Below are 24,884 nucleotides of genomic sequence, written 5' to 3'. Positions count from 1 at the left end.
GTGTCCATCAACTTCTCTACTTTGGAGGTCTTAAAGATACTTCAACAGTAAACCAGGGCATTTGGCTTAATAATTACACTAAGTCAACAGGCAAAAACCAGGACTGTTTGAGTAAACTTGTCTCTCTGTCCTAAGCTCAATATATCCCAAACTGAGCAAATATTCAGTAAATAAATCCTTTTGAGTTTATCTCACTCATACTATTTAATTCCATCTGCAACTCTCATTTCCCATTAGCACTACTCTCATCCAGGCAACTTACTGGACTATGTTATTGTAAAAACTTCCTAACTGGCCTCCTTATCATAAACTTGTCCCCTTTTATAATGAGAGATGGTTTCAAAACACAAACGTGATTTTTGTTAGCTCCCTTTGTAGATTTCCATTATCTTAGGATGAGGTGTAAGCTTGATTTAAAAGGTTTTTGAGACGTGGCCCTGCCAACTTTGCCAGAAATTCCCTTTATAGAATAAGCTCTCTCATTTTTAAAATTCGTATTTCACCGAAATTGCATTTCTTCCAGCCCCTTAAATAAGCCGTGCTCGCCCTTACCAGTGGGCCTTTCCATTGCTTTCTACGTCTGCCTGGGACACTCTTCCCTCCGTCTTTATTTGACCCACCTCCAACTTTTCTACCAGTCTCCACCAAGAAGCTGCCTACTCCAGGAAGCCTTCCCCGACTCCCTCCAAGGATGTGAGGTGTTCCTCTTCACTCCACTTATCACTGCATCCATCACACCATGTTGTGATTGCTGACATAACTGTCTCTCTAGTAGATGGTAAGCTCAGCAAGAGCAGGGATGGTGCCTGTTGCTTGTGGCTGATTATTCCCGTCAAAGAACAGTGCCTGATATGCATATTCCATCTTTTTGTTGAATGAGTAAATAAAACTCACATCTATTAAGTGCTACTCTGTGCAAGGCCCTATTCCGATCCATTTACGCTCACTAATTTATTTAATCATGAAGGGGATCCTATCACTAGCTTCATTTTATAGATGATGAAAATAAAACCCAGAAAAATTAAATAACTCACCCAAAGTCATGTAGCTAATAAATGACAGGGAAAAAATTCAAACCGGGTCCCTGAGCCCACATGTTTAACCGTGACACTGTACTGTCTTTCTGATCATATGACAGGGAATAGCAGAGACCTGCTCGGTAAGGGAGAATATGGAAGGAGATTAAAGAATGACACAAACCAGCACAATATCAGAGAAGAGATCTAAATAGGACATGGACTGACAGTAAGGTTGTTACTCCTGGTTTAGTTTCTTCAGCATCCGGATGTTGGTGGCGGACACAACATACGTCAGATTAATGTGCACGTATTATTTGTAGGGATGTGTCTATTTATATTTATATTTATAATATTGTAATACTCGCACTTTAGTAAATGCCTACTATTTGCTAGACATTTTACATAGGTTCCCTCTAATCTTTTGATGAGAAGATGAGATTGGATTGTCCAACATTTCAGATTGCATCTCTATATTAGCATAAGACTTGAAATATGGTTTATACAGTTACAAAGATCTCAGAGTTATGGAAGCTGAGATTTGCTGAATGTAACCTCTCCCTCTCCCGTAACTTCTTGTCTTTGAACAAATACATTCACTGTTCAGCAAATGTTACTGAGCGCTGGCTGGGGACCAGGCACTGTGAAAGGCTGGGGGATATTTTACCCGTGCCTGGTCACACGGAATGTAGATTGCTTCATAAAATGGGTTAGTTTTTCATAACTAATGCTTTTGTTTTCATATATTTGAGTAAAGAGCCCTATTCAGGGATAGTAGGAGAGAGGTGCCCCGTTGATACTCAAATGGGTAGACAAGGTCAGCAGCGCCTCTCACTGGGGAGTAGGAGCAAGGCTTGCTCCCGGTTAGTGTGTTCCTCAGGAGACAAAACCCAGGGTGGCCACACACAGCAGAAAATGAACAGAAACCATCACATGAGTGGGATATTACTTGACCAGCAATGAAGAACTTGTTCATGCTATGATAAATCCTTATATCTCCCAGAAGTTCTAGAAGTTTATGTAAAAAGGCTCTGATGAACTTTTGTTTAAATATTTGCCCTAGTAATTTACAGTATGGTTTATTTTTAAAAAATATAATCAGTTTTTTAAATTTTATTTTTAAAATTACATATCAGCTTTCCATTGAACAAGTCTTGAAAGAGAGAGAGTGAGAGAGAGAAATTCACTGCAGTCCTACCATCCAGAGAAACCCAGTGTTAAAACTTTGTGGTCTATTATTCCTGTCTTTTATTTTATACTTTTTTAGGGGTTGAGGGGAGAGAGGAGGCACGAAAATGGGATTTTTCCATATATTATTTTTCGCCTGTTTTCCACTTAATGATATATTATGAGCATATTTCCATATCAGTAAATATTCTTCCACAAAATTATTTTGATGGCTGCATATTACTCCATTTTATGAATGTACCATATTTATTTATTGCCTACTGTACCTTATTTGGTTTTTTTAATCTTAACTTTAGAATAGTGAATCATATGTGAAACTTTAAAAAATACTGATGCCTAAGTTCCACCTCCAAAGATTCTGATTTAATTGGTCTGGGGTACAAGCTAGGCATTGGGAATTTTAAAAGTTCCTCTAGTGATTTTAATGCGCATCCAAGATTGAGAACACTTATGGATAGGGGATATACGAAGTGAACCACTCTGAGAAGCAGATGGTGTTTGTAAGCGCCCTTTATTTAGTATTACCATAATCATCTGGAGTTGCTAAATGAACAGTGCAGCCAATCCACTTCACAGTTTGACATATATGCAAAATTATTTTGCAACAAATAAAATTATTATAGGACTTGGTTCATCAGAATCTGTGCTCTAACTTTTGTGTCTTAAGCTATATACAGTATACTAAATACTGAAAAATAGACCTGATTGACATACAAATCAGGTGAAAAGGATTTTTGAGCTAAACAACAACATAATGATGAAGCAATGTACTCTTCAATGAGGAGTCTGAGTTAATCAAACAATGTCCAGTGCCTGGCACACGATAGGCATTCAATTAATATATTTTCTTAATGAATTATGCATTTAGTTGAATTTCAGACAAAATCAAGTGTCTTTTCTTATGGCCGCATTAACGTTTTAATTTGAAAACAGTGAATTATTGTGCAATTTAGGAGAGAAATTGTATCTTTGAAAGCTGTAATTTGAGAAAAGTATTTGTTATATTTGTAAAGCAGAATGAATTTGCAACCTTCGTTTTCCTTTTTCCATCCAAAAGAGGTCTGTGTCCTTGAACATAAAATACCAATAATCCCTGTGCTGTTAATTATTGGCAAGTTGCTCCATTTGCAACCTAAAGAAATTAAGTAACAGATATACCAATATACTAACAAAAGATTACTAATTAACATGCTTTGCTTGAGAAGGATATAAAAGAATTTCAGCATAATTTTCAATATTCTCCCCCCATCATTGCCAACAACGACAAAATTACTAGCAACTATGAAGTGGGTGGTATCAATTCTTTTAATTTTTCTACTAAATTCTACTGAATCCAGAACAATGCATAGCAATGCATATGGAATAGGTAAGATATTTTGTATTTTTCTTTCTGCTCTTTTCTCTATGTCAAAATTCATAAACTTGCATTTATTCATTTGTCTTGATTTATTTACCACACTTACTGTTCCACACAGAGGACAAATATTCAATTGGTGAATATCTTTAAATGAACGACAAACTTGTAACCTGACAGGAGGTTTACAAAATCATGACAGTGCTTAGCATTACCCAGGAATGGTTTGTATGCTCCATGTTGAAATAATTTTTTTGTACGTTATTTAATTGGCATACATATTAACTTCGAAAGGTGTATACGTACTAGTCCGTAATCCTGGCTCCTCCAAATGTAAAATCCTCTCAGACTGGTAAAATAAGTACTATCTTTATTCTTTACTTCAGAATAATGGGTTATTCTTTCACTGTCTGAAGAAGAAACAGTGTAACTGGGATGCAAATGGTCAAGAAAACTGTGGTGTAATCCTGTTCAGAAGGATGACTGACATATTTTTAATCATTTTATTTTCAAGCCAATTACAACATTACAGTACAGGGGAAACCCAAACAATTGGAAGATGCAAAACCTGGGTTTTAGTGCTAGGTCTACTATAAATTATTTTTGTTGACTTCCTCCCTTAGTTTCCTAGTTTTCTCAAGCACAAAATGAGGATGTCTGGAAAAATGATCCCTAGTGTCTTCTCACTTTTAAAATTGTATGGTTCTAACTTAAATACAAACGCTCACATGTAACAATGGTTACTTTCCTTGTTGCAGTTGAAAATACCATTTCTCATGAAGTTTATTTTGCCTTCCAGCTTCCGCACTGGATTCTTTCCAATGTTCTCCAGAGATGAATTTAGTTGACCTGTAAGTTTTGCTCATATAAATGCACTTTAAATATGCAAAGCAATGGTAATTTTAGTTAGGTAATTAAATGAAGTTGGATAGGCCCACGAGTTTTCAAAAGTATGAAAGCAAAATTGGACAATTCCAAGAAAATTATTTATGTTTGAATATAAAATTGATATTGAAGAGGTTGACCTGTTGGCCCATATCTTAGATGTTAACCTCTAGATTGCTTGAAATTCCATGGGACAAACCAAATTTGATTGTAGAAACTGAAGATTAGTTTCTGATCAGTGGTAACCCTATATGAATTTAGGAATTTTTCTCACCATTACTAATAGGATGATACTATAATATTCTCTATTCTTAATACTATTTAAATCCTAGTAGCAAATAATAGGACGTAAAACATTCTGCTTTCTGTTATTTGTAGAGAGTATGTTTTTCTTTTGAGTGCTATCTTTCCATTCCACACTTTTGAAGTTTCTAGTAAGGAATTTGAAGTAGTGTGTTACTGCTACTGTTTGCACACAGAAAGTTGCGAAAGCAATGCTTTGGGTGAATCCATGAGCATTGTGGTCTTAGATCAGAACTTGATCTTGTTGGGAGTAGACATGGGCAGAGGTCTAATGACCAATTCTTTGCTTAAACTTAAAAGGAACTATAAAGAATATAGATACCCTCAGGACGTGCCAGGTGGTGTAGAGGTTCACACACTCACTTTGATGGCCCGGGTTAGGATCCCGGGCGGGGACAGAGCGTCGCTCATCAAGTCGCACTGTCATCCCACATAAAATAGAGGAGGATTGCATTGCATTGCAGTGGGTGGGTGACCACAAAATGAGGAACCATTTTTACGGGCAATCTGCTTACTTTGATTTTTTATAGATATGGGAGAAGGGCACGAGAAGAAGACTGACCTTTCTTCCTGGATGGCTAGAACTTAATTTCACATAAATTTTTAGCAAAGCTCACCCACTAAACAGGTCACAACATAACAGAAAACAAAACAAACAAAAACTAAACTTGAGGAAAAGATGCTTGATATAAGTCTGTTCCTTAAGCATTCATATGTATTTTCATTTCAGAGCCACCATATTTTTTGCCCAGTTTGTTCAAGAGGCCACTTACAAGGAAGTAAGCAAAATGGTGAAAGATGTATTGACTGTAACTGAGAAGTCCACTGGCAGTGAGCAGCCAACAGGGTGTTCAGAAAACCGGGTGAGTGAATAATAAAAAAAGCAGCCACCGGCCCATGGTCTAGGGGCTAAAGTTCCACAGGGTCTGCTTTGGTGGCCCAGGTTTGCAGGTTCGAATCCTAGGCGTGGACTGCTCCGCTGTCGGCGTGTTGTGGAGGCATCCCACATACAAAGTAGAGGAAGATTGGTGTGAATGTTAGCTCAGGGCTAGTCTTCCTCAAGCAAAAAAACAGAGAAGGATTGGTAAGGGATGTTAGCTCAGAATCTTCCTCACCCTCCCGCCCCAGAAAGCACTGTGATATTTGACCAAATTTAGCATGTAGAAGAGAAGATACAGGGATGGCGTGAGAAATACATTTAAATGTTGGAAGACCTGTTGTCTGAAAGAGGGCTTAGATTAATTCCGAATTGTTGAAGAGGTTAGGAGAGAAAACAATGAATGCCTACTGTACAGAGACAATATAAGCATAGTGACTAAGAGTTAAGGTTCTGAAATAAGAGTTTTGAGATGACTACGGTCACACCACTTAACTTCTCTGAGTATTAGTTCTTTAGTTTCCTTATCTATAAAATAAGGAATAATAATAGCTTCCATTTCAGAGTTGTCATGGAGATTGACATCATAATAGTAGTAGGAGTTAATTTTTATTAAGCACACAATGTGACAGGCATTATTCTAGAGAGTGTTACATATCATTGCTAATCAAAATATTTCATGACATACAGCATAGTGCTGATGAATCAGAATGGATATCCAGTGAGCCAAGAGACCCTGTCTGGGGCTTATTGGCTGAATATCAGTTTTACTTACAAATATTAATTTATTAAATCTTTACAATAATCCTAGGAGATAGATGCTAATCTTCCAGTTGTGGAAGCTGAGGCACAGAGAGGTTAAGTAACTTTCTTAAGGGAGCCCAGAACCAGAATTTAAACTAGGCCATCAGGCTCCAGAACTAACACCCCTAGTGGCTTCGTTACACTATATCTACACTATAGGGGATATGAGGTGCATAGCACACACTTAGGGTTGCCAGATTTGGCAAACAAACAACAATAGCAAAATATGAAGCCCACTTAAATTTGAATTTCAAATAAATAATGAATATTTTTTTAAATATAAGGCTATTCTAATGTAGAAGATCAATAAATAATAGTTACTATTGATTATTTTATCTCAATACAGAAAAGGACTAAGAACTTTGTAATGATTAAAGCCACCCAAATATGGAACAAAATGTCCAGAGAACCCTCTGTCACGGTGGGGTTGATGAAATGGCCAAAAGACAATGTATCTGGAATACTGTAGAGAAGATGCCCTTTTAAAGATATAAAAGTACTTTCCAACTCTGCAATTGATGATTTAATAAAAACCTCTGTTTTGCATCTCTCTGTTTGGCTTCTCTGATAATCTAAAAACGTGTGTAAATTAAGCAAAATGCATTCCGTATTGTAACTTTACATCCAATGAGAAGCTCAAGGTACTGTTACAATTGGTGATTTGTCACTGTAAACTTAAAGGCATGATTTTTATGTGGATTGGGAATTGGAAGTGTTACTTAAGATTTCCAAGTTTCTCTAAATATTAGCAGAAGCTAAATAAAAATTTCCTGAGATGAATGAAACACATGGATTCCTCAGAGGCATTCTTCAGACTACTAGTTTCATCATCTGATTTTGGTAAAATTAAAGCAACAAAGAAGGATTTTAAACATTTAAAATAGACTTTTTAAAACATATTAGCTAAATCTGTAGTTAAGATCCATAAAAAGTATTTGGTGCTATTTTTATTTGATTTCAAATTATTTGGATATTTATCTGAAAATAAAATCCAGTTTTGGATCAATGTCTTATCACAAGAATGCCACATGAAATGAGTATCTGACTGAAAAGTGGTTTATATAAAAAAGGAAAGCTTATGTATCATGGAGCCAAACTGTTGATAACATAAAAGGGAAAGATAAAATATTCCAGATTTTTTTGAGGGGGAATAAAATATTGCACGGCTTTTTTCCTTTTAAAATAAAATAACTTTGTCTAATAGTCATGTGCATTACTAAAGATTGGAAACTAACATTCCATTTCCCAAAAGGCATCAAAGAAGGCTAGCTCAGGCTGAAACTAAATATACTGGAATTTGAATGGGGAATTATTTTCTTAACCTATAGTAGGATATTAAAAAACTTTTCACATCTTTTACAGATTTTCAAGTAAAGTTTGTTGTCTTTCATTAAAAACAAATCTTTCTTAAAGCTATCTGCCTTCCTGGAAGAAATTTGCCATGAGGAGGAAATTCCTGAAAAGTATGGACTTTCAGGTTGCTGCAGCCAAAATGAAGAGGAAAGACATAACTGTTTACTGGCACGCAAGAAGGACTCTCCAGCATCCATCCCACCCTTCCAAGTTCCAGAACCTGTCACGAGTTGTAAAGCATATGAAGAAAACAGGGAGATGTTCCTGAACCGGTAAGGATCCAATTTAAAAGTAGATTAAAACCCCAGGAAGGAGGGCTGGCCCAGTGGCATAGTCGTTAAATTCATGCACTCCACTTTGGCTGCCTGGGGTTCACGGGTTTGGGTACCAGACGAGGACCTACACACCGCTCATCAAGCCATGCTGTGACAGCGTCCCACATACAAAATAGAGGAAGATTGGTACAGATGTTGGTTCAGGGCCAATCTTCCTCACCAAGAAAACAAACAAACAAAAAGCAACCCCAGGAAGGGAGCAGTGTCAAGCAGAATTTAGTGTTTCTGCAATTTACAGATGTCCTCTAAAACGGGAAGAAGTGGATATAATGTTTGGCATTGCGTCTGCTGAGGTCCTGCACTAGGAAATTAGGTGAGCGACTTTAAGGATAACTTCGTTTCCACAGTGTGCTAGATAGATTCAGTATAAACCACACATCAGACCCACCAGTTGTTTCTTTAGTCTCTTGATATATACCTTGTTTTTTCCCTTCTAATCTCTCCATTCTAGCTTGCCCAAGAATAATTATGATGGCACAAAATGACTTCTTTTGGAGCTAATATTTGGTTTTCCATGTTCACAAAATTCCCTAGAAATAAAAAAAAATGTTAGAGATCTAGGAATATTTAAGGTACATAAACTTGGCTAGCATTTATTGAGCACTTAAGATGTTGTAGGAACATGTGCATGTAGGACCATGTAGGAACATGGTGCATGTGATCAGATTAATGCTCACAAACAGCCTTTGAAGTCTCCTTGTCCTCTTCCTCTTCATTCTTTGTCTTCTTCCCATTTTGCATGTGAGGAAAATGAAGCTTAGAAAGTTAAGGCAATTGGCTGAGGGCACACTGCTAATACATTCCCGAGACGGGATTCAAATCCAGGTTCTCTACTGGTGAAGCCTGTGTCTCACTCTTAATCACTCTGTCTTCCATGTTGCTGCCAACACCAGAGAAATATGGAACCTGTCCTTAGAACGTCTCTGCCACGGAGACTGCACAGGTGAATTATTCCATTCTGCACTGATGAGAAAAAAAGACTTTATCTTTCTGCTTTACTGAGTGGAGGTCTGGCCTGGCTGACCCCTGAAACATGTCTGAGTAGGCTTATTGAAACGGACGCTTCAGTAAGAATCAGAGTCAGCATTTCTGCCTGTTTTATTCTCACAATAGAATACGGTATCGGCTGTCAAACTGATTTCTTCCCGGGAATCTTTAGTGAGGAAAATTTTTGACAGCACGTGGAAAAAAATAAGACTGTTTTCTGAATCTTTAAACAAACTTGGGAGTCCGGTTCCAAGCAGTAGAAGTCCTAATTTTGTGTGTTAGTGAATCTTACAGCTTCTTTCATTTCGCAGATACCTGTATGAGATAGCAAGAAGGCACCCCTTCCTGTATTCATCTACAGCTCTTTATTTGGCTTCTCACTATGACAAAATAATTTCAGCATGCTGCAAATCTGAAAATGCAGTTGAATGTTTCCAATCAAAGGTACTGTGTTTGTGTTGATATCTGAACCAATACTTTAATCTGGCTATGATTCATTAAAACCAAAGTTAAAAATGGAAATATGCTTTCTGTGCAGAGTATCATTTTCAGAATAAAGCATATTTCAGGAGTCTGATACTGTTTGGGCAAAAAAGCTGGACATGCTGTTTCTTATGCATTCATTTATTCATTCAGTCAGTCAACAACTGTTTTATTATTAAGGAAGCTAGTTTGGTGGGATAAAGAAAGAGGTAGAGGTGATAATATAAATAGAAGGGAGGAGCAAGAGGTGGAAGGACGTGAAAGAAGGTGGACAGAGAAAACAGTGAAAGAGAACTATGATAAAGGCCTTATATTCCTTATTTCTTTTAATCCTTAGAACAAATTTGATGTGTATTATTGTCATTTAACAAACAAGGAAACTTAAGTTTAGAGAAGTGAATAGCTTTTTTTAGGTTCAGAGAGCTGGAATGATTTCCATAATTAATTACTTGCCACCAGCAGTCCTACAACAAAAGTATCCTAAGAATTATGACTATTCCCAGATTGTCAGGCCATGATGTAATCTTATTTTTTCTGACCGAGAAGACATTTAAGAAATTATCAGGTGTCAATCTGTCTTAAATCTGTTTAAAAGTACAATTGTTTATTCATTACCCCAAATACAAACATTATCATGTTTTTGTTTCAAGGTATTTTAAATAAATATGTCCGGCATAGATGCATATAAACCAACCTAAAAGAAAGAATGAATGATTGAATAAAGTTCTGCAAAAATGTACTGCACTTATAATTTTCAGTAAAAAATTTTTATAGCGTTTCATGTCTTCCCTATATCTGTTGTTTTTCTAGTTCTTAGAGCCTGTAAAAGAAAATACATCCTTTCTTGACACCTTGTTTCTTCTATATCTAGGCAGCAACAATTACAAAAGAATTAAGAGAAACCAGTTTGTTAAATCAACATGTGTGTGCAGTGATAAGAAATTTTGGACCCCGAACTCTCCAAGCTATGTAAGTTTAAGCTCTGTCTAAGGAAGAAGGTGAGATCTGCAGAACTACCATTTTGCAACTTGAATTTATTTCTCTCATTGTTACTGTTGTGGAGAATGAAGTTTCCTTTGAGGGGCGCTAATATGATTAGAAGCATGAAACCTTAGGATTGGAAGGAAGCGAACAGATCAGTCTGCTACTTAACACTTATTAAAACTTAGTTAGAGGACACTTCTGAGATTTATACTATTTACCTATTCTTCTAGATGCTCTTTTTTTAAAAAAAATTATTAATTTTTCTTTTCTTTTTAAAATTTATTTTACTTTTTAAATCAAAGTATAAGTGCCATGCAATGTCCTTTCAGTTTCAGGTGTAATCATAGTGATTAGATATTTATATACATTATGAAATGATCACCACAATAAATCTAGTTACCATCTGTAACCATGTAAAGTTATTACAATATTATTGACTGTATTCTCTGTGCTGTACGTTACATCCCCATGAAATTATCAATTTTGTAAGTGGAAGTTTGTACCTCTTAATTTCTCTCAGCTATTTCACCCACTCCCCCAACCCCTCCCTCGTCCAGTAACTACCGGAATCTGAGTCTGATTCTGTTTTATTTTTTCAGATTCCACATATAAGTGAAATCATACAGTATTTGTCTTTCTCTGTCTGACTTATTTCACTTAGCGTAATACCCTCTAGGTCCCTCCATGTTGTCCCGAATGGCAAGATTTCATTCTTTTTTATGACTGAGTGATATTCCATTGTACGTATATACCACATCTTCTTTATCCATTCATCTATCGATGGGCACTTAGGTTGCTTCTGTATCTTGAGTATTGTAAATAATGCTGCAATGAACATGGGAGCGCATATATCTCTTTGAATTAACGTTTCTATTTTCTTCAGATAAATATCCAGAAGAGGAATTACTGAATCATATGGTGGTTCTATTTTTAATTTTTTGAGGAACCCCTATATTGTTTAGTTAGCCCTGGTGGTCTAGTGGTTAAGATTTGGCGCTCTCACTGCTGTGACCTGGGTTCATTTTCTGTCAGGGAACCTCACCACCTGTCTGTCAGTTGTCAAACTGTGTCAAACACATAGCTGTGTGTTACTGTAATGCTGAAAGCTATGCCACCAGGATTTCAAATTCCAGCACGGTCACCCATGGTGGACAGGTTTCAGTGGAGCTTCCAGACCAAGACAGACTAGGAAGAAGGACCTGGCCACCCAATTCTGAAAAAATTGGCTGTGAAAACCCTATGAATAGCAGCAGAGAGTGTCTGATATAGCTCAGGAAGGTGAGAGGATGGCTCAAAAATACCAGGCAGGGTTCCACTCTGCTGTACACAGTGTCGCTAGGAGTAAGGATGGACACCACGGCACTAACAATAACCATACTGTTTTCCATAGTGCCTGCACCAATTTACATTCCCACCAATAGCGTACCAGGGTTTCCCTTTCTCTACATCCTCGTCAACACTTGTTATTTTTTTGTTTTTGATAATAGCCATTCTGACAGATGCTTTTCTAGATACTCTTAAGCTCATGTCCGCAATCAGATTATACCTCGTAGTTAGCCTATGTTTTCCTATATCATCTACAAAGTGGGTTGGTCTTCACTGAGTATCATTTAATGCATTTGGCTAACAAGAAAGACTTTACATTAATTCTGCTGCCTAGTCTGCTGTAAAGTCTGTTATGTCGATTGTTGCTTCTTAGGAAAATATTCACTTGAGGCAATAATATTAGAATCTAGTGTTGGGAGGTAAAAAACGGTCACCTTTGAAGGACCAGCACCTATTCTTCTAGCTGGTGAAAGCAACGTAACTCACCAAAGTTTGTTCTCTTGTCCCAGCTGCTAAAAAGCTCAAACGTAAATTTGGAGTTTTTCAATTGACCACATTAACTCCATATTTACCTTCTCCCTTTTCCTCGTCTCTATCTGTTTTTCTTTCTTTCTTCTTTCCTTCCTTCCTTTTTTTTCCTCTTTCTCTCTTTCACCTATCTGTCTGTCTGTCTTTCTATCTATCTATTTAACGTACTTCTATCTCACCTTCTATCTTTATTGTTAGGATGAAGAAGAATATTTAAAAAATACCCATACAGTTGAATCACCTAGTCCAACCTCTTCATTTTTACACATGAGTGACCTGAGGCCCGGGGAGATTAAAGCAATTTACCCAAGGCCACACTGCTGGTCGTCGGAATCCAGTTCTTCTAAGTCCTTGTCGTGATTTATTTTCATTATACCTATTTGTTTACTATGTCAGTGATCTCTAATTTTCTGTATCCTGACAACTGAGACTTTGAGGTAAGATACCAATGGTTTAGAGCTGTGATATCCAAGGTGGCAGCCACTAGCCACGAGTAGCTCCTGAGCGTTTGAACTGTGGCTAGTGCAAATGAGGAACTATGCTCTAAGTGTAAAACACACACCAGATTTCAAAGACTTACTGTGAAAAAAAGAATGTGTAATATCTCATTAATAGGTTTTTATGTTGCTTATATATTGAAATAATATTTTTTTCATATATTGGGTTAAAGACATATTATTAAAGCAAATTTAACTTGTTCCTTTTTACTTTTTGGCATGGCTACTAGAAAATTTTACATTACATAACTGGTTTAAAGCACTTTTCCATTTTTGTGATGAAGTATTTCTAGTATAAAACATCAGAGCTGCTGATTGAAGACTATTAAGTATATACATGCAAAGTTTATTTATTTGCTTGATAAATGACACATTTGAAAATATTGCACATAGCAGAGACCTAGATTAAGGGTTTTAGTCTAGGAGTTAGTTCCAAGATCGACTTAAATTTCTTCTTGGAAGAGGTCAGATTATGCCTACTACCCTCCAACTCTGCTAGGAAACTGAACACTGATTCATAAACTGTTTATTTAAATTTACCTACATAATAAAATATAAATTAAGCTATTGTAATGACTTTATTTATTTCCTCTCCATAGTGATTAAAGTTAACTGTTCTAAATTTAAAGAAAATCCATCCTCATCAGTAATAGCAACGATACCAGATGCTCTAGCAAGCAGTAGTTTCACCAAGACATCTCTTAAAATTTAATGATACGCAGGAGAAACCAGAATTCTTATTACTCACCTCCCTTTGGGGCCGCACTAGGTGTCTTGGCATGATGACATGTTGGAATGTTTAGTCTGCTCCTCTTTCTTGTCCCATTTCATTTATTTGCACATATACGCTTCTCCTTGTATTTGCAGAAGTACTTTTTTCCCTCCCAAGCAAAAAATGATTATCTTTCTCATGGAATTTTCCATTTCTTAATTGTTTATCCTTTTAAATTTTTTCCACTAACTCACTGCAATGATCCCAAATGCTTAGCATCAGGGATGAACAGCCAAAAGATAGATTTCATTGTGATTCACAGGAAAGGTTTTAGGGAAAGATAAATCCCCTCCAAACCATTTGTGGGGCCAGGTCATAGTTCACAGAGCCACTGCCTTGAAAGATGGGGCTGGAATTGACAAGACTTGTGTCACTTTTCCTTTTCTTTTTAATCAAGAAGACCATTCCAGTTCTTTCTCTTTGGAGCTGCCACTATACCAATACTCCATAAATGTTATTTAATTTTGTTAGATAACCAAGATTGAGTTCTAACTCCTTTTTCCCCCCCTAGAACGGTTACCACACTGAGTCAAAGGTATTCCAAGGCTAATTTTACTGAAATTCAGAAGCTAGTCCTGGATGTGGCCCACGCACATGAGGAATGTTGCAGGGGAAACGTGGAGGAGTGTGTGCAGGATGGGGTAAAGAGTCTTACTTCCTAAAAAAGAAATATTTCCACTCTTTTTGCTTTCGTTTGCTCTCATTCTAAATGGAAGGAGGTTGTCTGACTTGAGTTGGTCACAGGGTATGGTAACTAGCCAAATGAGTGAAGTTACAGGTATTTTGGTAGCAGAACTTTTTTAGTCTTGCTTTCGCTTAAGCGGTGCTCTCCTCTTGAGAGACCAGTGCCCATTCATTCTTATTTCTAAAGGAGAGGATGACATCTCAGGAGGCCTCCACACAGGATCTTGGTGGCAGATCCTTTACTTAACGTATTTGTTTTTCTGTCCATTTATTCTTTCATTCAACAAATATGTATTGAATATTTTCCATGCGCTAGCAACTGTGAGGGACACTTGTTATGAAGGCACAAATTGACCTCAAGGAATTTATAGTCTGATAGGAGAGGTGAGCCATGTGACCTCGTTGGGTTTAGGAACTTGTTTACTGTTTTCTCCATAAGCTACCAACACAATGCCTGGCACATGGAAGGCACTCTGTTATATATTCACACATCTATTATATGAATACAAGAAAACAACACATAGAACACAAGACACTGTTCTACAAGGTAAAAGGCTAGGCGTACCAAAGAGAGGTGTGAATAAAGGGTTCTAAGAGAGTGAAAAATCGAAAACAAAAGACCTCAAAGACAGGATCCTCGAGCATGCCATAATCAATTGCAATGTAAGCACTGCGGTGTTGGTCTATTTTGGGCCAACTCTAGGCTTTCTAGATGTTGTTCAAGAGGCCTGTCTATCCCCAAATTACTCCCTCCCTGGTCCCCTGTAACACACCTTCTTCTCTAAGGAGGCTCACAATCATTGCTCTTAGATACTCAAATGGCTTGAAACCAGGGCTGGAACATGGTTTCGAGAAGGTTGAAAGTGAGGATTAAGTGCTCATTTCAGCCCAGTCCCATGGAAGTTTGGCTGAGAAAATCTTAGATGTCAGCAAGAAGCCAAGGCTGCAGGAGAGGCCTGAGGGTGACAGTGTTTGAGACAGGCAGACAAACCTGGTGTGAGGAGTTACGGAAGATGAGCTGAGAGAAGGCGGGCCCCAAAGACACATTTTCCCATTTCATTTATTTTTCCTTTTAGAAGTATTTATCTGTATATTAGAGACAGTAAGAAGAACTATTTTATATTTCTTTGAGGTCTGTTTTCTCACTTTTAATTAATGATTTTACTAATTTGTACAGTCATTTTTTTCAAAATTAAGTTTTTCAAGTTTTGGAGCTCATAATCATCCTTTTCCTTTAAAATGGAAAAATTAATTTCAGTATGGCACGTAAGTTGGATTTTAACAGCTGAATGATGAGTTCTAGTTGTCCCTGCTGAGAATACACAGAATTTTCAGTCCTGTGACAGGGATATGGAACCTCTGCTTCCTTCTGGCCACTTCGGGTGTGCTGCCATTTCCTTATCTATTATAGACTGCCCTCTGGAGGTCATAGTGGGTCACTGCAGATTGTTCCGTTAAGATGGAACAGAAAGTTTGCCCTCCACATCATGACGTCAACAGCAAATGTCTCTTCGTAGCAAATTTCAATAGTAAGAGAAAGAACGTGCACGTCATTTGGTTTGAGGAGTGCATATCTTTCTTGTGTTAAAAGGTTCCTATTAAAATAAAACAGTTGGTTTTAGCTGACAACTACGAAAAAGGAATGAGCAAACAGGGGTAGGTGGAAAGGAATGAGGAAAGGCAAAGTAGGGAGAGATGCTAAAGTGGGAGACAGGTAAAATGTTTTCTTTCTTCCTTCCTTCTCCCTGCCACCCTCCCTCCCCCTCCCTTCTTGTATTCCTTCCTAGAACTGGCCCTGAGGGTCTGCATTAAAGGATAAACCTTTAAAACTTACGCTTTATTTTTCCTGTTACAGGAAAAACTTATATCCTATGTATGTTCTCAAGAAGATATTCTGTCAAGCAGCATAGTCGAATGCTGTAAATTGCCCACAGTTGAACTTGCTCAATGCATAATTCATGCTGAAAATGATGACAAACCTGAAGGCTTATCTCCAAACCTAAATAGACTTTTAGGAGAGAGAGATTTCAACCAGTTTTCTTCAAAGGAAAAAGATCTCTTCATGGCCAGGTAACATACTCTGTAAATGTGTGTTCACACAAGTAAAGATTATTATGTGGCTGACAGCTTTGTGCTGTTGAAATGGGGAGTGATGGCTATGGTTTTTGAGCTCATGTGAGGGTAATGCTAGAATGTTCTGAGCCAAAATATATTTAAGCAGATAGCTAGTGGATAAGGAATGGGATCTGTCTTATAGGGATGAGAATTTCACCCTTGCTGTGATTAACTGGCTTGCTTCTGAGGCGGAATTTTATTTTGTATCCGTATCTCTGGAATCAGAAACATTGTCATCCATGTAAGGATTACTCACACGAGGACCGCCATTGAACTTCCCAATAGGATGTGGGTATTTTTGTAACAGAGGGTTCATGATTAAAAATGTACCTTTTCACTGAGCATGTTTTTAAAACTTTTCTCCAAAATATAACTCAAGAGATAATGCTAGATAGAAGGGGTTTTATTGGAGCAATTGATTTGCTAGTTATGGAATACATGTTTAATTTCTGTAAGAAAATCAGAACATGTTTAGAGACATTTGCAGAATTGTAGTTTCTTGTAGTATAATTGATAAGACATTTTTCGTTCTATTCGCCTTTAAGGGAAGCAAGTGTTAATACATTTTCCCCTATTGTACAGTGTGTATCTAGGGACATTATCAGAGAAGGGATGTGGGCAACTCTTAGGACATTGTACTTAATGATCTCCAAGGGTCTTTCTAAATTTAAGACACTGCTTCTAATGTAGTAATGAAAATAATGGCCCAATTTTCTTTTTAATATTCCCTGAGGATGTTATCGTATTGTTGCATTAAAATTAGACAGCCACACATTGTTTGCACAGCTACATAAAATTATGCAAACAAGAACCACATCCAGACTTAAGAAACCCATGTTGACAATTTATTGGTGGCAAAACTAATATCACCAATTTCTATAACCTGGGAATACAATTAATAAATTCAGGAATTATCTTTAAATTTATGCATCCGTACACATCTAAAGCTAATTATTTATTTAATAGAAGCAGTTGTTCAATTGGAAAGGTTCTTTGCAGGAGAAATTTTCTCAGCCAAGAATGACCATCCCCCCAGACACTTGTCTGGCTTCCTTCACCCAGGTTTCTTTTCCAAAGACATACGCAGAGAGACGCTCCTTCATTACACACTCTAAGTTAGGTGTCACCCGTTTCTCTCTCTTCTATCTTCCTTTATTTCTCTTCGTTGGTTTATCACCACCTGAAATTAGATGACCCCTTTCTTTTTTATTCTTTTCTGTCTCCCTATAATGTATGCTTTCAAGAGGCCAAGCACTTTATCTCATACATTATTAAATCCTTTCTGCTTAACGAAATGTTTGCATAGAGTAGGCACTAGAAAAATATTTGTTGAATGAATGAATATACAGTCCATAATTGAAAACCCAAAGTGAAGGGTGCAAAAGAAAAGAAAAGGTAATTTTAAAACAATTTGAGGGACTATATTTTTATTAATCGTTTTGCCATGCATATAGTTAAAATAATATTTGATTTCCAGGTTTATTTACTTGAATTTTAATTCTGCATGCCATATAACATAAGAATGATTTGTCTGTTAATTCCAATAACATGATTTTTTTTCACGCATATTTCAGATTTACTTATGAATATTCAAGAAGGCATACTAAGCTTGCTGTCCCAGTAATTCTAAGAGTTGCTAAAGGATACCAGGAGTTCTTGGAGAAGTGTTCCCAGTCTGAAAACCCTCTTGAATGCCAGGATAAAGGGGTAAATTGCTCTAGATTTTTAGGGAGAATCTGAAAAACTGGATTGCTATCATGAGTTAAAAATGCTGTTTGTTTGAAAGCACCTAGTTATTAACTAGTCGTTAGCTAGTTATATCTATTAACCAGTCATCTAGATATTAAGTATTTACTAACTAGTAGTCAACAACTAGTGGCTTACTTTAGAAATAAAAATGTTGGCCAAAAGTTCTTTGACGCACAAAATACAGATGATATTCATTTTCGAACAGCTCCAGAAAGGCAAGAATTTTGTATGGAAAGAGCTGTAATCCTTTATCCAAAGATTGAGTTCTGTCATCAAATAACCTTGTGATTCACAAGGTTTTAAACTTAATCTCCCCAATGTCCATTTGCTTTAATTCTCACAATTCACGCTCTACCGTGTTTAATATTAAAAAAAAAAAACCCTCTAAAACTGATTTCTTTAAGATTGGTATTAGAATAAAACATTATTGGCCAATTTTTATATATAAAGTTATGTGTCCAGAAAGAGTAAAAAACGGTACGTAATAATGCTTTTGTTTTCAGGAAGAAGAATTACAGAAATATATCCAGGAGGGCCAAGCGCTGGCCAAGCGAAGCTGCGGCCTCTTCCAGAAATTAGGAGACTACTACCTACAGAATGCGTATGTTTTTTAACAGTATCTTTAGTGATTTAAAGTTATTAACTGGCAAGGAAATATATGTGTAAATTAGTCACCCGTGGCTGCTCCAATCTCAGCCCTGCTTTGGATGGGAAGTCAGTGTGATCTGATCACCCAGTTTCCCCTGCCGGCAGGTAGCCTTCCCCACTCCCCTGTTACAGGAGCAACAGAATGCACTGTGAAGTCTGATCTGTGCTACCCGGGCTTCCGCTTCCCCAAACCAAGCAGATTTTTGCAGCAGATTTCCATTCTATCCTAGTCTGTCCTGGTTAAAATACCAAAAGGTCAAAGTTAAAAATCAGTGATGCTTTTGAGCTTGGAAACAGGAATGAGCCTCCTGCGCAGAGTTTGTTTTCCCACTGTGATATGTTGGTGTAGTAGGAGTACACGGAGTGACTGTTAGAGTAAACACATCTCAAAAGTTGGTCCAAATACCACGTGGATGAAACAAATGTGCAGACTTCATGTCTTCTGATACCAAAAGAAGGGCTTTGAGAAGGAGTGAGGAATCCAAAACCTTGTGAATGACTCAGCAGAATTTGGTGAAAAATGCTTCTTTCAGGTTTCTTGTTGCTTACACAAAGAAAGCCCCTCAACTGACCCCACCTGAGCTGATAGCTTTGACCAGAAAAATGGCAACCGCAGCAGCCACTTGTTGCCAACTCAGTGAGGACAAACAATTGGCCTGTGGGGAGCAAGTGGTGAGTGTTTTGTTTAGTCTCATTTTGTTTCTGACCTGTTTAACTTGAAATAGGCTTATATTACCATTTAGGGGACATAGTAAAAACCAATGTGGAGATGACTTTGCTGGACTTATTTGATTAGTGACAGTTGGAGGGGATGAGAGAACTCAGCTGTGAACGAGCGGCATGTGGCCAGGCTACCCATCCTTCTGGAATGGTTCGTGGAAGTGCAGCCGGTCTACTCAGCAATGTCTGGGCGAGCTTTATGTACAGGAAAGATAGAATGACCCACACATACTGCAATTCATGATTTCCTCTTTTTGTTCACCAAATACTTACTTTAATGTTAGAAAAAAAAAGAAAAAGTTTCAACTTTGATAGATTAAAATTAGTCATTTTAGTTTTAGCCATACCTATATTTTTGTCTTTTCTAGCATAATCTTTTTATGATATTAGGGAAAATTTATTCCCTTTGACAGGGTATAGGTTATAGAACAGGGTAAGTCCTGTGTTCTGAATAGCAAATGACTTTGCAGTTAGTAATGCCAACAATTTTCACTTCTTGTCACTCATGTCATACATATGATTACAGGGCAATTTTTTAATTATTATTTTTCCCCTTCAAGTTGTAATTGTGAATAAAGCTGTATATCTACTTTTTCCCTTTTCCTGTTTTTGATAATGGGGAGTTATTTGCTAGTTAGTCTTCATGACCTGGAATTTTTTGCCAAAGGTTAGAGTAAAAGGGAAATTTCCTGTGATTAAGCATCACCTTTATCACTTATTGAATTCCAAATTTTGAGAGGATGGGAGGACACAGGATGGTGTAAAGTTCAGGAGTATAGGTTCTAGAGTCTATAGTATAGAGCCTTCTGCCTACATTCTCATCCCACTTTCACCACTTGTTACCCGTGTCACACAGGGAAGCTAGTTATCTCACTAAGCTTGAGTTTTTTCATCAGACCTTTGAGAATAAAAACTGTACCACCCTCTCCTGATGGCTATCTTAAACGAGGTAATCCGCGTAGCTCACTCGATGCCAGCCTGATACGTAGGACGCACATAAAATATGCTGTCCCTGATTACAAATTATTGCTAGCTGCTTAAGAAATATCTCTGAAGTGTGGGAGGTAGGAGGATTCTACATTAGGAAAGCCTTAAAGACACACACGTGCACACACACCCTGGCCTTATTTCTTTTCAATTAGGATTATATATCAGCTGTATGCATATATGTATATATAGATGTATATGAAAGGGCTAGGTATGTGCTATTCTTACATTCAGAAGGTAATTCTCTGAATCCCCAAAGTAAAGTGGAAAGCTCAACTAGATATACACGGAAAATGTAAGCCATCTCCTAGGTCACTGCAGAGACATTTTCCCCTTTGGAAGTATATATGTAACTGGAAGCATGTTTCAAATAGCCGACTCAAATAGCTGAAGGAATTGTCTTCAACGTCACCTATGGAACATCTGTCACTAAATGCTGACGCTTATCCCAAACAAATGGGTAAACAAGAATCTACATTGTGCCAACACATAATCCTACACAGATAGCAACTTTTCCTGTAATATTAATTATAAATTATGGACATTAAAAATGATTGCAACAATTTTCTGGAAACCTGAATCAATTTTATGGCTAATGCCCAGTCTCCTTGCTTTCTTCTGTCTCGTTCTCCTACCTAGGCTGGCCTTATTATCGGACAATTATGCATCAGGCATGAAGAGAGTCCTATAAACCCTGGTGTTGGCCAGTGCTGCACTTCTTCATATGCCAACAGGAGGCCATGCTTCAGCAGTTTGGTGGTGGATGAAACATATGTCCCTCCACCATTCTCTGATGACAAGTTCATCTTCCACAAGGATCTGTGCCAAGCTCAGGGTGTAGCACTGCAAACAATGAAGCAACAGTAAGACACTGTTATTCACTAGCATGGAGAGGACTGGCAGCACTAAATAGCAGTTGAGATTTCTACCTTACACACCCAACACTGTTGGGCTCACTAGGTGATCATTATTACCCCAAAGCACTTACAGTGGCTTTCATAATAATTTTGTCTCAGCGTCGTCACTGCCTCATTGGGACATAAGTCTGGAAAAATCCACTAGGGCAGACAACTTCCTATTTGTAAAAGTAGTTTCTGTTGTAACTATTGTTGTGATGCATTTGTAGATCAAGGGAAAACGGGCTATCTATTTTTGAGAATTGGGATATATCTTGGGGTAAGTCTGGGTAGTAACATTCCAAAGCACTGGAAAAACATCATTGAATCTTTTTTCACACTATTTACTCTTTGAAGAGAATAACCGTAATATTTGATTCAGCCGTGAAGTATCAGTGTTAAAAATGGAATGCACATTTCAATTCTTTGTGGGAGGCATTCCATAATGGTGTTGGTAATGCAAGTCAATGGAACTCGTGTTCTCCAACTTCCCATGCATTTTAATACTTGCTGGCTTTGTAAATGATCTACCTTCATTTTGGAAAACCTGTTCTTCCCTTTTTTGTCTGTCACTATTTGAGGCATGTTTCAAGGTACAGCAAGAATGCCACCTACTATGGCACTTCCCTATTCCTCAGGTCAACATTAATTCCAACATGAAAATATTGCTTAAATGAGTAGTACAGGAAATTAGTAGAACCAGTGCTCAGGTAAAGGTGTGATAATTAAGGATGGCAGAGGTTTGGAAATCTGGGCCTTTGAGCATGGCTAAGACATACTTTAGAAGAGCGAACTGGAAATGATGTTCTGGCAAGTAAGAAAAAGACTGTATTTCACTACATATAAGTATGGTGGAACTATGAAATAGTGTCTCATCTTTAATCTGCATAAGTCCCAACCAAGGGAACGCTTGGCATGTTTCCAGTCTCAGTCTTTCTGACGAAAGCGTTAGACAAGGTGTCCGTGTTAAGTCTGGTGATGGGTTGCTGGAGTGAGCGTTTACGTGAGGGTTGCTAGGGCTCTGAAAATTCTCTGCTAGGAAGGCTTTAGAAAAATACCATTGCATAACAGACTTCTCTTGTATTTTGTTTTGCTTTTAATCATAGGTTTCTCATTAACCTTGTAAAGCAAAAGCCACAAATAACAGAGGAACAACTTGAGGCGGTGATCGCCGATTTCTCTGGCCTCCTGGAAAAGTGCTGCCAAGGTCAAGGGCAGGAAGTCTGCTTTTCAGAAGAGGTTTGTGCAGCTCATTGTCACACCCGAAATACTTGGTACAGAATTTTCTGTAATGAATAAGGAAAAGAATACCCCATTAATCTATAACTTTAAAATAGCACCAGAGAGATTTAAATTTCACTTCGAAGTAGATTGAAGGATTTTATGATATTTAAAAGATAATCACAGTTTTCTCACTAAATATTAAGAAGAAGTGTAACTTTAAAATATGTTAAGAAAATTAGTAATTTTGATTTATTTCCTAGTAGAGGAAGTGATAAAGTGAATATATAATTAATTGATGATAATTTAAACAGTTTCTGGCCTAAAATTGATCAGTTCAGCTAAATGGATTAAAACGATTTAATAGAAAATTAATTGTGCAAGCAGGATACTGGGAAAATATTTATAGAAAATATATTTGGACTTATTTAGGAGCATGCTTTTGAATATCAACAGAGTAGTAATTAGGAATTGTCTTAATCTAATTATCTAGCAATTTTAGCTGGACTTGTAATTGGCTACATTTTGTAAGCCTTTAGTTTGTATTACTAAATATATTTGAATATAGCATCACTATATTTTTAAAATATAATCTATAGTTCAGCCTTTTTGCCAATTTCATCTGACTATCTCATAATGTAAAAGTTTGGATGTCTTGTTATATGAACTCCAAAGATAGATAATATTTAGAAATGTTGAGTTTTTCAATAGATAATAGAATTAAGTGTGCTTGAGTGTGTGCACTTAGTATGTGTCTGCTTTTGGCAGGAGGAGGTGGGGCACAACCAAATGAAATCAAACAAAATTGATAAAATAGATTTGATGTAAAACATTTCTAGCAAATATGATATAAAAAGATTAACATCCTCTGATGTGAGAAGATATTCATTTAGATGCAGAGAACATTAACAAATAGTAGAAGTACTTTCTCTAAAAGCCTTTTCATTTCTGTGACTGATTCGAAAAGGAAGGGGTGGGGTGGGGTGAGGAATGGTAAGGATTTGGAGGTTGGTGCAGGAAAAGCAAATTACTGTCTGCTGTTGATGTGAGTGGATTTTTTTTTTCTTTCTGGCTTCTATTGTCCCAGCTTGTTGGCATCAGAGGTGTATGTCTTTATTTTTAACTTGGTTAGTTTATAAACCTTGAATGCACCCCTGGAGAGTAGAGAGTTAACTGTACAACTGGCACAGTCATCCATTTCTTTATTCGATGGTTCTTATTTGTTTTTAATTTGCAGGGTCCACAACTGATTTCCAAAACTCGTGCTGCTTTGGGAGTTTAAATTACTTCAGGTAACAAAAAATTCAGACACAGCTAAATATAATGTTGATTCTCCCCAAATATTGACTCATAGTGGAATACATCCAAAGAGCTACTATTAAATGCTTTTCTTAAAAATACATGCAATTTGATAAAAAAGTTTATTTTAAAAACACTGGAACAAAATTATGCCCACAATGTTAAATAATGACTCAACTAACTCAAACTCTTTTAGGTTATTTCAAAGGCTTCAGAGAATGACAATCATAAGACCTGCCTATCTATATAATATTTTCCTGATATAAAATAATAGAACCAGTTATCCTCTACACTTATTCATTTAATTAACACAATATATTTTTGTTCATATTATAGGGGGAAGAAAAGAAGACAAAATAGGTCTTTATAGTTTGGTGTGAATTTCCCTTTAATTTTATCTGACTTAATACTCTTTGTGAATTAATGAAATAATGAAGACTTTTGTGTGAGAGTTCCCTGTCATAGAAATAAAGTTATCTCCAAATGTTTCCTCTTTTCTAGTCTGTTTATTTATGAAAACTTATAGATAATTTCTTTAAATAGTTTTGTATACCATTGTCTGAAGCAGATTCTGGTCAAAAAGCATTGAGTATTGGTTATTGCAGGAGATTAAAGCCATCCGAAGATGGATTTACAAGGCTATAGACTAGATTACTTGGTAAACTAAAAAAAAGTTCCCAAGTTAAGCACTGGTTGGTGCTCAGGGCACATTGTTCATTAAATGGCCACTTAAGTATTCTAACGGACAAGCTGGAGAAGAGAAAGGAAATTATTATACTTCTATAGGACATATCAAGAACGACACCACTCAAAATTTAACACTTGTTTTTTCTCAATCTTGCTCAGTTCTCTAGTCACAGATACTTTAAAACA

General features: G+C 36.9%; 1 protein-coding gene across 2 annotated transcripts in view; it reads left to right on the top strand.

Moving 5' to 3' along the window:
* Positions 1-24,499, top strand: part of AFP (alpha fetoprotein) — a 29,849-nt gene extending 5,350 nt beyond the window's left edge. Inside the window, exons 1-15 of one of the 2 annotated variants that reach the window (NM_001081952.1) lie at positions 3,460-3,570; positions 4,358-4,409; positions 5,477-5,609; positions 7,841-8,052; positions 9,414-9,546; positions 10,457-10,554; positions 14,204-14,333; positions 16,232-16,446; positions 18,066-18,198; positions 18,744-18,841; positions 19,422-19,560; positions 21,235-21,458; positions 22,598-22,730; positions 23,950-24,004; positions 24,348-24,499. In NM_001081952.1, coding sequence (NP_001075421.1) covers positions 3,486-3,570; positions 4,358-4,409; positions 5,477-5,609; positions 7,841-8,052; positions 9,414-9,546; positions 10,457-10,554; positions 14,204-14,333; positions 16,232-16,446; positions 18,066-18,198; positions 18,744-18,841; positions 19,422-19,560; positions 21,235-21,458; positions 22,598-22,730; positions 23,950-23,994 — 1,830 coding nt within the window. In that variant the 5' untranslated portion in view covers positions 3,460-3,485 and the 3' untranslated portion in view covers positions 23,995-24,004; positions 24,348-24,499. Of the gene's footprint in view, positions 1-3,459; positions 3,571-4,357; positions 4,410-5,476; positions 5,610-7,840; positions 8,053-9,413; positions 9,547-10,456; positions 10,555-14,203; positions 14,334-16,231; positions 16,447-18,065; positions 18,199-18,743; positions 18,842-19,421; positions 19,561-21,234; positions 21,459-22,597; positions 22,731-23,949; positions 24,005-24,347 lie in introns of those variants that run through there. The other variant, XM_070261690.1, reaches the window with a different exon arrangement.
* The last annotated feature ends 385 nt before the right edge of the window (positions 24,500-24,884 follow it).

Source organism: Equus caballus, chromosome 3, assembly GCF_041296265.1.
Source record: "Equus caballus isolate H_3958 breed thoroughbred chromosome 3, TB-T2T, whole genome shotgun sequence".
Taxonomy (NCBI): domain Eukaryota; kingdom Metazoa; phylum Chordata; class Mammalia; order Perissodactyla; family Equidae; genus Equus; species Equus caballus.
This window is presented reverse-complemented; position numbering and strand designations above follow the sequence as displayed.